This window comes from Vipera ursinii (assembly GCF_947247035.1).
Source record: "Vipera ursinii genome assembly, chromosome: 4".
Classification (NCBI taxonomy): Eukaryota; Metazoa; Chordata; class Lepidosauria; order Squamata; family Viperidae; genus Vipera; species Vipera ursinii.
Genome location: NC_139514.1, coordinates 20,117,630 through 20,131,648, shown reverse-complemented (window position 1 = coordinate 20,131,648; position 14,019 = coordinate 20,117,630). Strand labels below are relative to the sequence as shown.

The 14,019-nt window shown below is 36.8% G+C and overlaps 1 protein-coding gene across 1 annotated transcript in view; it reads left to right on the top strand.

Moving 5' to 3' along the window:
- The window catches only part of XPO4 (exportin 4), an 81,626-nt gene that overhangs the window by 57,489 nt on the left and 10,118 nt on the right, over positions 1-14,019 (top strand). The window contains exons 11-17 of the mRNA XM_083362021.1: positions 1,505-1,647; positions 1,762-1,904; positions 5,794-5,971; positions 7,735-7,894; positions 8,760-8,929; positions 10,236-10,410; positions 12,822-13,115. Of these exons, the coding sequence (XP_083218147.1) occupies positions 1,505-1,647; positions 1,762-1,904; positions 5,794-5,971; positions 7,735-7,894; positions 8,760-8,929; positions 10,236-10,410; positions 12,822-13,115 (1,263 nt within the window). The remainder of the gene's footprint in view (positions 1-1,504; positions 1,648-1,761; positions 1,905-5,793; positions 5,972-7,734; positions 7,895-8,759; positions 8,930-10,235; positions 10,411-12,821; positions 13,116-14,019) is intronic.

Below are 14,019 nucleotides of genomic sequence, written 5' to 3'. Positions count from 1 at the left end.
AACCTCTTTGTTCTAAATCCTGTAAAATGTTTGGAGAATTCCTGCTTGTAAGAACATTGGAAGTAAGTAAGTGACTCCCATTTTTTAAAAATTGAATTAAAGTGATCAACAATCTCCCCCTGCTCCCCCTATATATACCTATAGTTGAGCAGAATTTCAGCTTGATTTTACAGACCAAAATGAGCATGAAGTAGGACCTTCAGCTGTAATAACTACCAGTAGGAAGGAAGCTTCACACGCTAGGACTGTCAACATACATTTTTATATAACTTCAGAATTTTCTTCTACAAAGTATAATGAGGGCCAACTTAGACTGCTTTAAAACCAAGATAGACTGTTTCATGGAGAAGAAAGCCTGTACTCTTAGTCATTATGACTATTTATTATCTCTCATCTCTTAAACAATATGTATGCCGATTATTAAGAAACATGATCAGAAGAATCTATTTTAGGGTTTTCCACAGATAGCTGGTTTGCCCCTGTGGGATTAGAATGCTGCATTGGGTGTGCTTTTGGTCATATCCAATAAAGCAGTCCTGTATTTTTAGAGTAGAGTAGAGTAGAGTAGAGTAGAGTAGAATAGAATAGAATAGAATAGAATAGAATAGAATAGAATAGAATAGAATAGAATAGAATAGAATAGAATAGAATAGAATAGAATAATAGAATAGAATAGAATAGAATAGAATAGAATAGAATAGAATAGAATAGAATAGAACCTTGGAGAACCTATACTATCTCAGACAGGTGACTCTATAGTCTCTTAAAAATCTCCAGTGATGGAGTGCCCACGATTTCTGGGAGTAAGCTGTTCCACTGGTTGATTGTCCTCACTGTCAGGAAATTTCTCCTTAATTCCAGGTTGCTTCTTTCCTTGATCAGTTTTCAACCATCGTTTCTCGTCTTTCCCTCTGGTGAACAACCTGACCCCCTCTGCCATGTGGCAGCCCCTCAGATACTGGAGTACTGCTATCATGTCTCCTCTGTTTCTTCACAGCCGGTCTTCGTATGTTTTAGCCTCCAGGTCTCATCTTAGTTGCTCTTCTCTGATTTTTTCCCAAACTCTCAACACCTTTTTTGTGATATGGTGACCAAAATTGACTGCAGTATTCCAGGTGTGGTCTTACTACAGCTTTGTAAAGCGGCACTAGTACTTTGTGTGATCTTGATTCTATGCCTCTGTTTATACAACCCAGGATTGTATTAGCTTTTCTGTTTGCTGCTGCACACTGCTGGCTCATAATCAAGTGATCGTCCACTAGGACTCCAAGGTCCCTCTCACAGTTGCTGTACAAAAAGAGAAAGAAGAAACCATGCAGTAGCTGCAAATCTACGTTTCTATTTTTCTACATTTGTACTTTTTCACCTTGAATAACACCTGGACATATTACCTTATATTTGCTTATGATGGGTCAGTTTTTAATCCATTTTATTTAAAACATTGACAAATTCTAGAAAATCAGTTTTTGCAATGTGACAGGCTTGCATTCTCCTTCCAATTCAGACTGCCAATGGTGTAACTTCCAGGGAGGAGGAGGAAATAAGTGAGCTGCAGGAGGATGACAGAGAACAATTTTCTGATCAGCTGGCCAGCATAGGCATGTTAGGAAGAATTGCTGCTGAACACTGTATACCTCTTCTTATCAGGTATAGCTCAAGTCATTTATATCGTATGACATTGCCTTTGCTGTTTTCATTCATTGCATCTTCATTGTGGGGGGAAAAAACAACTAATAAACTTATTTAATGTTTCCCCGTCAGTTTGTTAGAAGACAGAGTGACAAGGCTTCATGGCCAGTTACAAAGGCATCAGCAGTTAATAAGTTCAGCTGGATCAAGCTCCATTGACAGTAAAGTGCTTGATGACTTGTATGAGGATATTCATTGGCTTATTCTAGTCACAGGTGAGTAGAAGGCTTCTGCATGCAGGGCAATTGAGATAATGCCATTAGAAATGGAGGTTCCTTTGTCAAATCTTATTACAAACTAGCTCTTCTATCAATTGTGTATGTGTAGCTTACACACATAGATGCACCCTTATTTTCACAATACTCAAGTCAGGAAAAATGGCCTTGTATAAGTGTGGTGGTTTTCTTTAGCACATAGCAAAAAACCAAACCAAACCAAAAGCACCAGATCTGGAGATTAGGTACAAGAAATCTTAGTGCTTCTGGTTTATTTCCATTGAAAAAGAGGGAAAATATAGTACCATTAAGCAGTATATTGGGATTTTTGTTGATAAGGGGGAGCAGTTTCTATAGGCATGAAAGTTTTCTTCCTATTTTGGCCAAGTTGGAATTTTATTCAAGTAGAAAATAGAGGAACAATTTTACCTGGCATCATTGCATTATTTTTATTTTTAATCCCATTTATATCCCGCCGTTCTCCGAAGACTCAGGGCGGCTTACAATCTAAAGCACAATGTGCTTAGCAATAGCCTTCATTCTATGTATATACCTGCTTATTAGGGCTTTCGGGGGCCCCAAGCGGCATTATTACAAAGTCAGCTTATTGCCCCCAACAATCTGGGTCCTCATTTTACCTACCTCGGAAGGATGGAAGGCTGAGTCAACCTTGAGCCTGGTGGGATGCGAACCTGCACTAATTGCAGGCAGCTGGTGTTACTTAAGGAGGCATTAGCCCACTGCTCCACCAAGGCATCATTGAGTTGAGGTTTCCAGTTGTCCAGTGTGATTCAGTGAAGCAAATTACTAGCTTCTGCAGTCTTTAATCCCCTCCCTCAAAAACCCAAAGTTACAAATTTGAAAATATAGTCTAATTGTTTTACAGTATTTGAGAGCAATTGCTGGTTTCTTGAATGAGGATTGCTGTATTTGGGAAGGACTGGCATTGGTACTATATGCAATGCAGAAAACCTTAACATTTAGCCCAAGGCCTATGAAAAAGGAAAAATAAACGAAGGAGGTTTAGGAAAAGTCCAGCTAAACTGGACTTCAGAAGATGGCTATTATGAATTAGACCAGGCATCATTTATTTATTTATTAAATTTCTATGCCACCTATCTCACTTAGATGACTGGCTGATTTAAAACATCATAAAATGATAAAAAGATATGACTAAAGGCATAGTTCAATACAAATTAAAAGCAAAATTAACATCTACAAGTTAAAAAGTTAAATTAGGAAGGGTACAGTATATTTGCTGTATTCCACTACTACAGCCAAAATTCTTTCAGTCATTAACATAGCCTTCAGATTCTTTACACTAGTACCTGCATGAAAATAGGAAGGAAGCACAGAAAAAGAAAAATTTAAATGCAGCACATATTTTGAGGGGTCCCAGTAGTTACAGACTGTCCAGGAAAGATGTCTCTTTAATCAGTGTCTAATAATCTCCGTCAGTTTCCTGGGAAACAAGTGATGTTTGAGCCCTGAAGGCCAAATTGCCTCTTAATCTTTTGGCCTCCAAGAATAAGAGCTTCATCCTATTATAAACTGCTTTTCCATTAATCAGCACAAAAACCCCCTCACATTTAGGCTCAGCATTTAATTCAGATAACACCGTGTGCCAATACTTTGTACTAAAATGAGAACTACTAACAGAATTACCATAGGGACAAATGGAAAGGTCATCACTTATGTGGAGAAAATAAAATACACAGGAATAGAAAGAGGAATATTTGACTTTGTAACAGTATATACAAAAGAATTTTGAAATTGTACTTGGTTATAAAACTGAATATGAGTCAAAGGTTTGTCATGGTTTCCAAAAAGGCTTAAGGAATGTTAGGTTTTATCAATAGAAATACACTTCCCAAATCTTGGAATAGTTTTGCTTTGCTCTGCAGTGGGCAAACTCGCATACTTTGTCCAGTTCTGTGCATTAACATTTTTAAAGGATTCAGTCAAACTGGAACAGGCACAAAGAAGACAGCGAGGATGACCTGGGCTTGGAAATTTAGTTCTATGAAAAAAAGTGTTTAATGTTGAGAAGATGCAATTGAGGAGAGTCATGATGGAATTCTTCAAAAATAATAATAATACAAAATGTTAATACAGGTAATCCTCGACTTATTGAGCCCAATATTTATATTGCTAAGTGAGAAATTTGTTAAGTGAGTTTTGCCCCATTTTATGATTTTTCTCACCACAGTTGTTAAGTGAATCACTGCAGTTGTTAAATTAGTAACACGATTGTTAAGTAAATCTGGTTTCCCCATTCACTTTGCTTGTCAGACGGTCGCTAAAGGGGATCACATGACTTCAGGAAACTGCAACCATCATAAACATGAGCCTATTGTCAAGCATCTGAATGTAAATCACGTGACTATGGGGGATGCTGCAATGGCCGTGTGAAAAATGGTCAATGCTCACTTTTTTTCAGTGCCATTGTAACTTTGAATGGTCACTAGACAAACTGTTGTAAGTCGATGACTACCTGTATTTGCCATCATTCCAGAATGCAAGGCAGAATAATAGATTTAAGTCTTAGGAAGTCTGATTCCAACTGAATGTTATATAAAAAAATGTCCAAACAGAACTGTTTCAGAGCAGAACCAATTTTTGAGACAGGATGGGTTCCTTTTTGTTGGATGCATTCAAGTATTTTTTTATTATTATTATTTTAATCCCATTTATATCCCGCCCTTCTCCAAAGACTCAGGGCGGCTTACAATCTAAAGCACAAATCAATGTGCTTAGCAAGTAGGACATAGCCATCTGACTGGGATGCATTAAGATTATTGCATTGTGCACAGGGTTGAACTCAGTAGTCTAAATGATCTCTACTGTACTATAATCTTATTTCTATTATTTATTTTCACATCTGTTTGAAATACATAAGCGCATTCCTATCCAGATATCTCAACAGTGGATGTATATATATGACCATATCTCAGATGACACTAAAATGTGTTTATGTGTTCCAAACTGATGTTAAAACAATAGTCCTGTTTTACTGACATATTGGGTCACAATATACAAGCAAAGACTTTTTATTGAGGTTTTATGGAAATGAATGTCTTAAGACACATGCTATAACGTTTTGTTCATTTACCTTTTGGCATAAAACTCTTCTTTTTGAGAGCCTAATGGCCTTCAAGTGCTGCTATGCTGATACTGCATGCAAATGCATTGGGGGATTGGAAGCACTCCAGCATCTCTACTCTGGTGTATCTCAGAGTGTGAATATTGGGAGATAAACCCTGATATTGATATATTATGTTGCAAATTAAGAAGGAGGTCTTCTGCCTCTGGAGGAACAGATACTGCAGGCTTCAGGCAAATCCATGGAAGGAGGAACAACAAGATTATTTGTGCCCCCCCCCAACACATTGTTTTGAACTTTAAATTTGTGTAATTTCTCTCAGACCTTCCTCTGCATTTTTAGCTATTATATATTCCCTCTGGAAGGAGTTAATTGGTTAGAGCTGCCAGTATTACAGGATTTTTTTTGAAGAGGTTCTGTCTAGCCTAGGCTGCAAATGCAAAAAAAACCTTTAAGAAGTATTAGTGACATGATGGCCAACACAGGAGATGTATTATTTTAAAATTATATTTGTTTTGGGATTTAAGGTGGATTTAATTTTATTTGCTACTTTCTCCCTAGTAATTGTAGCTGCTTATAGACTTTATTCTGACATGTAGAAATCCAATACAAAACCAAATTGAACTCTGTAACATAAATGCAAGTTTTAATTTAAGCATATCATAGAATTTAGCCAAATATTGATGCCAATTCTCTTTTTGATGGCCCTTAAAGCAGTATTTAATTTAGGCTAGGTAACATGAGGTCACTACTTTCTTTTTTTGTTTGTTTGCTTTTAATTTTAAGGCTACCTCTTAGCTAATGATACTCAGGGAGAGACTCCGCTAATACCTCCAGAAATAATGGAGTATTCCATTAAGCATTCAACTGAGGTTGACATCAATACAACGCTTCAAATTCTTGGATCTCCAGGAGAAAAGGCCTCTTCCATTCCAGGGTACAACAGAACCGATTCTGTTATTAGGTAATTTATTTAGTATTTTAATGCCAAATATTGAACCGTAAATCAGAAATAGATAGGGCTATCATTGTAAATTATTAATCCATGATAACAATGTGAATGTCAGAACTGGTGAAAGAAAGTTAAATAGGCTTTTTGTAGAATTAAGGTGTAGTGACTGAGGAAAAAAAAAACCTTAGTAGTTAAGGTTTTTTGCTTTAAGCAAACCTTACGATGCACTATGGTATAAGTGAAAATTGGGGCGGGGTGGTGGTGCAAGAATAACACAAACACCACTTTTGGAGGGCTGTGTGTCAGTCAAAGGAAGTACATTGCTTATTAAATGAAAATGAAATGAGTTGTTGTGAACATGTTTACAGGCATGTGACATGGGTGCATCTTTAAATCAAAATAAATATCTTATAGCAAGGCAGAAATAGCTATTCAAAATATGTTTGGTAGAACATATATTCAATTTTGTAAGCCAGTATGAAGTCACAGAATGCTTTCTAAGTCAACAAAATTGAAATTCTCAAGTAATTTGTTTGTCTTTAAGTAAAAATTCAGAGCACTTTGAGGAGAGTATTTTAAAAGGTTTTACTCTGTTAAAAGAGGAATACCTGTTTCTAATACCTCACAATAAGGAAGCATAGTATATTGAATTAAATTTTTAGTATCCATTTGTTTTTTTTAAAAAAAATGTTTTATAAGAGAAAAACAATGTCTTTATTAATATGCATATGGTCTCTATTTGCTGTAATAAAACTGCTATATTGAGTCCTTACATGGTCTGTAATATTGTAAATGTTGGCAGGAATAAGTATTTTCTGCAGATCTGAAGATCAAACTGCTAAAAGTAAGGAGGGATGGACATAGAGTTCTTAAATTTTAAGGAAATGGCAATAAATACTTTGGCTGTTTAGAAGATAAATTTGAGCCAGTGTACCACAGACTCTCTGCATTTCCAGAATACTTATAAGCCACTTTTCATACCAGGATAGCAAGTTTTTCAGTAGTTCCTTCCTGCATACTTGCATTGACTAAATAGAAGTTATATAGTGGTTACTGCAGACATATCTTTTAGCAATACCGAGAAATAAATTTCTAAGGTATCAAACTACCAGTCCAGTACTGCCTTCTATTTGGGTAGAGTTCCCCAGGTTTATGGGTTAAAAAAATCTATCCCAACTGGGCAGCCTCAGAGTATGTAAATGGGAAGTGATCTTATACTTTGGGGTTTCTTTTGAGGGAGCTGTATGTGTTGCCACTGAACTGTGGCATCACTTTCCCTCTTTTCTCCAAGATAACTGTCCCCTGAAGAGACTGTTTTCTTTGGCTAACATGCTCCTTCATGAGTTAAATAACTGAAAATCAGTGCTGTGTCTTGGAAAACTCTTCAGCAATATTAAACTAGTCTTGGGCTGAAGAGTTATAATATTAACTGGTATACAGTCTCAATAAAAATTTCAAATACTCTTATGTTGTATTAATCTTGGAGAATTAGTTCTTCCTGCAGCAATAACCTGAGATTTCTAAATTAACCATTGAGGATTTTCCTACTAGCCTCTACAGTAAGGTAAAGAATGGGCAGTATATGCTGCTATTCAGTGGCTAAAAGAGTGAATACTTGGAAAACTTAGTATTCCAAACAGAAAACAATGTTTTCTATTGGAAGAAATGGTGAAGCTGACAAAACCTAAAAAAAACCTAAAGGTTCTGTGTGTTTAAGCATAAATCAACATCAGTGAGTGCTAGGGGAAAGTCACGGTATCTTTAATTTTCTTCAGGTTATTGTCTTCTGTTCTAAGAGTTTCGGAAGTGGAGTCTCGAGCAATAAGAGCAGATCTTACGCACCTTCTGAGCCCGCAAATGGGGAAAGATATTGTGTGGTTCCTCAAACGGTGGGCAAAAACCTATCTCCTCGTAGATGAAAAACTATATGACCAGGTAAAACAATTTTAAACTTGTGGAGATTTTTGCATTTAATTTCAAATTTCTTAAAACATGCATAGGATCTCCTGCTTAAACAGGGGGATGGACTAGAAGACCTCCAAGGTCACTTCCAGCTCTATTCTAAATTCTGAGATTTTGCAACAAACAGCATGAGCTTATTCATTGCAGTACTTACGGTAAATACGATCTGATCTAAATGTACAATGAAAGGAGAAGAAAATGAAACAAAAAAGGTCTTGTTATACAATACAATGGGAGAATTATTCTTTGGTATGCTTTTGTGATATTCCTTATAAATAATAAACTACAATGGCTTTTAGGGAATTTATACATGGGGAGAATATTCAAAATAGCACAACATTTTTATGATTTCTCATCTGCTTCTGCTGCATGTGTGGACCAGCTATATTCCTCTAAAATTACTAGGTGCATGTATGCAGAAACACCATAATGTAGCTGACCCCAACCTTTTCGGTGCCAGGGACCAGTTCCACGTAGGGCAGTTTTTCTGTTGACAGGGGGGCATAGTTTTATTCACTGCCTGGATCCTGCACTTGCAATGGAGCTTCTCTCACTTGCGTGGCCCAGTTCCTGGTCGGCTATGAACTGGTGCTGATCTGTGGCCTGGGGATTGGGTACCCCTGCCATACTGGATCTATCTATTCAATCTGTATGTGCCTTCACTTATTTTATTCCTAATGCATTTTTGAACAAAACGGACATGTATTTTTAACTTACAATCCACAGATCAAATATAAGGTATAAGCAAAAGAAGGATTAGACGTCAGACCATGTTCTTATCAATATACAACCAATATACGTCTTCTATGGCATTCATAAATATTAACTTTTTTTTTAGATAAGCTTGCCATTCAACACCGCATTTGGTGCTGACACTGAGGGTGCCCAATGGATTGTGGGCTACCTTTTAGAAAAAGTAATCAGCAATCTTGCAGTGTGGAGTTCTGAGCAAGATCTTGCTAATGACACTGTGCAGCTACTAGTAACTTTGGTAGAAAGGAGAGAGAGGTAAGCCTAAAAGTTATACTCCTAGATGAAAAAATAAATGCCTTTATAAGAATCCCAACTGAGAATTTCTAGACCAAACTAGATGTTAATAGGAACAACTACCTAGTGCCATCTATCTGGAAGGCAGATAGATGAAATATTTTTATATTTATTTTTCATGGGTTGAGTGGGATTAAGTACAAAGTACATATGTTAAACTTAATAGAGTTTAAAACTCCAAATTTGTATCTTTTGAGGACAGATCACATCACCAGCATGCATCTGGGATACATTCACAATATAGATTGCCTGTCCATCAAAAGTATGTTGTAAAGATACATGTTTGAACTACTTCAAAAGAGTTTTAGGCATACACTGAGGTAAACAGAGATTAAATTAAAATAGTTGGAACTGTTTTTACTACCCAATAAGTTGATATTGCTTGAACGAACTGTATTGCAGGGAGTCCTTGACTTACAAAAGCAATTGGGGCTGGATTTCCAATCATAAGTCAGTTGTAAGTTGAGATCCCACCTGACTGGACCCAATTTTACAACATTTTTGCAGAGGTCATTGAGTGAATGCCGCACAATCATAAGAGCAACCCATTTTCCAAATGGGTGGAAAGTAGAAAAAAAGTCGCAAATAGTCATGTGACCCCATGACATTGCAGCAGATGATAAGTACTTGTTCCAGGCCAGTCGTAATTTCAAATGATCTTTAAAAGACTGGCCATAAGTTGAGGACTACCTGTTATTTAAGGGCTGGAACTCATACTTCATTTACAAAATGATTCTTTTCAGAACCTTGATGAGTCAAGTGCTAAGCTACCATTGTTAAGATACCATATTTATTTCCAAGGCATGGAGCATGATTGTGATAACTGCTTTGATCTGATCAACATTAAGAATTAAAAAGACAATTTGCTGAGCCTCAGTTTACTGTTAACGTCTTCCAGAAACCGATCCCTTCATATTATCAGATAGAAATGGCACTTCCAAAGCTCACTTATAAATGTCCCTTTTAACCTGTGCTTATATATAAGTACAGAATATCTGCTATAGCTAGCTCAGGTTTAATTTCCCAAAAGAAGAATATTGTGGGCAAGACATAAATTATTCTTGTCCTATTTCTATTCATGAACAAATCAAAAGGAAAGTGTTTTGATGATGACTCTTAATACTAGTGCCAACACACACCATGTTATTAGAGTATTACTCGTTTGTTAAGAGTCTGGTTAATTTTTTATCTGGGAGAAAGCTGCTTTTATTTAACTGTTCCAGGCTATTGCTTTGTTATTTATTGTGTTTCAATGTCTTTCTGTAAGGGCAAATTTAGTAATTCAGTGTGAAAACTGGTGGAACTTAGCAAAACAGTTTGCCAGACGGAATCCCCCTCTTCACTTTCTATCCAGTTCAGTGCAACGTACATTAATGAAAGCCTTAGTTCTTGGAGGTTTTGCTCATATGGATGGAGATACCAAACAACAGTACTGGACAGAAGTAAGTACAATCTCTGTTTCAAAAATTGAGATGAGTGAAATCAGCAAGTGAGAGTTTGGCATTCCATAGTCTTGATTTTTTTTTCTTGTTGACTTAAAAAACCCTTTAACTTAATTTTATATATAAAAAGTTAGAGCATCAATTATTCACTAGCATTGTATTATTTGGGAATGTGTGCATGCCTTTGAGTCAGTTTTCGATTCTTGATGAGTGCCTGAACTTGTCCTTGCAGTTTTCTTGACAATTTTTTTCAGAAGTAGTTTGCCATTGCCTTCTTCCTAAGGCTGAAATAGAGTGGCTGGCCCAACATCACTCAGCTGCCTTTGGGCCTAAGCCAGGACTCTTGGTTTCTAGCCTGATATCTTAACCACTATATGTCTATGGTGATTCTCAGTCATCCAGGTCATGGTTGTCCCAAAGGTGCTTTTTCAAGAGGCAACTGGATTTCTTGTTTTTCTTTGAAGACATTTTGCTTCTCATCCAAGAAGCTTCTTCAGCTCTGACTAGATGGTGGGGAATGGAAGGATTTTTATACTCCTTGTAGACAGCTGGTCATTTGCATTCTTTTAGAGTCAACAGAAGGGGAGGGAGCCTTGGTGGAGCAGTGGTCTAATGCCTCCTTAAGTAACACCAGCTGCCTGCAATTAGTGCAGGTTCGCATCCCACCAGACTCAAGGTTGACTCAGCCTTCCATCCTTCCGAGGTAGGTAAAATGAGGACCCAGATTGTTGGGGGCAATTAAGCTGACTTTGTAATAATGCCGCTTGTGTGTGTGTGTGAAAGCCCTAATAAGCAGGCATATACATAGAATGAAGGCTACTGCTAAGCTTGTAAGCCGCCCTGAGTCTTCGGAGAAGGGCGGGATATAAATGGAATTAAAATAAAAATAAATAAATAAATAAATATGACATCATCTATCTCCAGTTTACAACAAAGTCCTTTCAGCACTTCCAAGAAGGCTTCACACCCATTGCACTACTTAGGTGACCTTGAGGACACAGATAAACCTCCAAAACGAATCTCTAAAAGAATGCAAATGACCAGCTATCTGCAAGGAATATTAAGCATGTAATATTTCTTAATCAATAATTCCCCTTTCTTCTTCAAGGAAGCTTTTCAAAAATGACTCTTCAAAATAGTACGAGGCATGTGTTTAAAAATGTGGCTGCAAAAACAAAGGCTTATATTCTTGAGCCAGAAGCAGCTAGTTGTAAAATTTTACAATGGATAATGAGCCCTTTTGGCAAACAAAATATTATACAAAACCAGAAAGGACAAGTCAACATAAAAGAATTTGAACCATGCTCATCAGGTTTTGGAGGCCCTAGGGCATTCGTGATGTTTTAAAAGAGCAAAAAATGATATGACTCCTCCACCACTCCCATAGACAGCTGTTCTGTTGTGACTCAGTTTCTCCCACACATCTCTTCCACAATTGTTTAAAATAATCCCACTAGCCCCAGTAGCATTTATACAATCCCAATTTTGCTGTGGATGTCCCAAAGGTGCTTTTTTCAAAAGGCAACTGGACTTTCTTAGTTTTTTGTTTGTTTGTTTGTTTTCTTGAAAAACCTTTCACTTCTCATGCAAGAAGCTTCTTCATTTCTGACTGAAGGGAAAAAAGAAAAAAAAAAGTCCAGTTGCCTTTTGAAAAAAGCACCTTTGGGACAACCATGACCTGGATGGTTGAGAATCTCCGTAGACATTTTGCTATGGACATTTACTACCTGTTAAAACACCTTGCTCTTTAAAATCAGTTTGAAAACGCTCCCCCTCTGCCTTTTAAGTTGCCTTTTAACTTATATTTATTCTATTTTTTAACCCTGTTTTCAATTGCATTTTTGTTTTATAGCTTTTGTTTATTACCCACCCAGAGTCACTTAGACTGTGCAATGGGATATAGTTCAGCATTTTTATTTTTATTTTTTGCTTAAAGTTTTACATACGTACTGCTTTTTCAAAATGGGTATTCCTTTAGCGTTTGGCCAGGTATGTTTTATATATACCATTCGAACAAGAAATAAATTATTTATTTACTTAATTTATTTAGCACAGGGGTGTCAAACTGCCGGCCCATGGGCCGGACGTGTCATCAGGAAGCCACACCCACCCCATTGCCGGCAATGGCGAAAAAGCTCCGATACATTGCGCGATGTCACGTGACGTCATGAGTTTGACATGTCTGATTTAGCATATTTAGAAGCTGCCATTGCCCACTTGTTTAGAACTGAAGCAATACTTCTGTGATCAATCCTAAACTTCTAGGTTGTGTTATATATATATATATATATATATATGTTATCCATGTTAAGTGTATTTACATGAAAAATCTTTGGGTCAAAATACTTTGTCTGCATCTTTAGCTTCTGCAGGAAAGCTACAGTATACTTCCTTTTATTTTTGTTTTGCAGGTTCTTCAGCCACTGCAACAACGATTCTTAAATGTGATAAACCAAGAAAACTTCCAACAAATCTGCCAGGAAGAGGAGGTGAAACAGGAAATCACTGCCACCTTAGAAGCACTTTGTGGTATTGCTGAGGCTACCCAAATAGACAATGTAGCAATTCTCTTTAATTTTCTCATGGACTTTCTTACAAATTGCATTGGACTCATGGAGGTGTACAAGAATACACCAGAGACTGTTAACCTCATCATAGAAGTTTTTGTTGAAGTTGCACATAAACAAATATGCTATCTTGGAGAGGTAAATAAATTTAAAAATATATTCTAAATGTAAGATATATGCTGGAAATGTACAAATCTGTGCAGTAATATCAATTTCTTTTCATACTCTTAAAGCCTTTGTGTTTTATTTCTAATAAAAGAAATCAGTGAGCTCTGTAAATTGAAACATTTCCACATTTTGGAAGAATGTTTTGAAAAGCCTGGAATTTCTAAACATTTTTTGTATTATCAGGTTGAAATAGAACTGAGAGTTGATGATTCACGACATGATGCATTTCTTTCTTTTAGAATATTTTCCTTCACCATTGTGCTGTTTTATCCATTTGGAGAGGGTTTGGGCTAGATATTATTTATGTCTCATGCCTTGCTTGCATTATTTTATGACCTACCTGGGTGGTGAGGCTGTGCGCTTCCAGATAATGGAGAATATGACCACGTCAAGAAGAATACAAGTAGTTCTGAACTTATAACTATTTGTTTAGTGATCATTCAAAGATACAACAGCATTGAAAAATGTGACTTATGACTGTTTTTCACACTTACAGCCTTTGCACCATTACCATGGTCATGTGATCAAAATTTGGATGCTTGGCAACTGGCTCACATTTATGATGGCTGCAGTGTCTCGGGGTCATATGATCATCTTTTGTGACCTTTTGACATGCAATCTCAATGGGAAATCAGATTCAGTTTACAACCGTGTTACTAACTTAACCACTGCAGTGATTCACTTTAACAACTGTGGCAAGAAAGGCAAATCCCAGTTAACAACTGTCTCACTTAATAATAGCAATTTTCAACTCAGTTGTGGTCGTATGTCAAGGACTACCTGTACAGGTTCTCTGTTATACATCAACAGAATACTTACTGCAACATAGAAGGTGTATGCCCCAATGTTAACTGTTAAAGATACATTGGACACT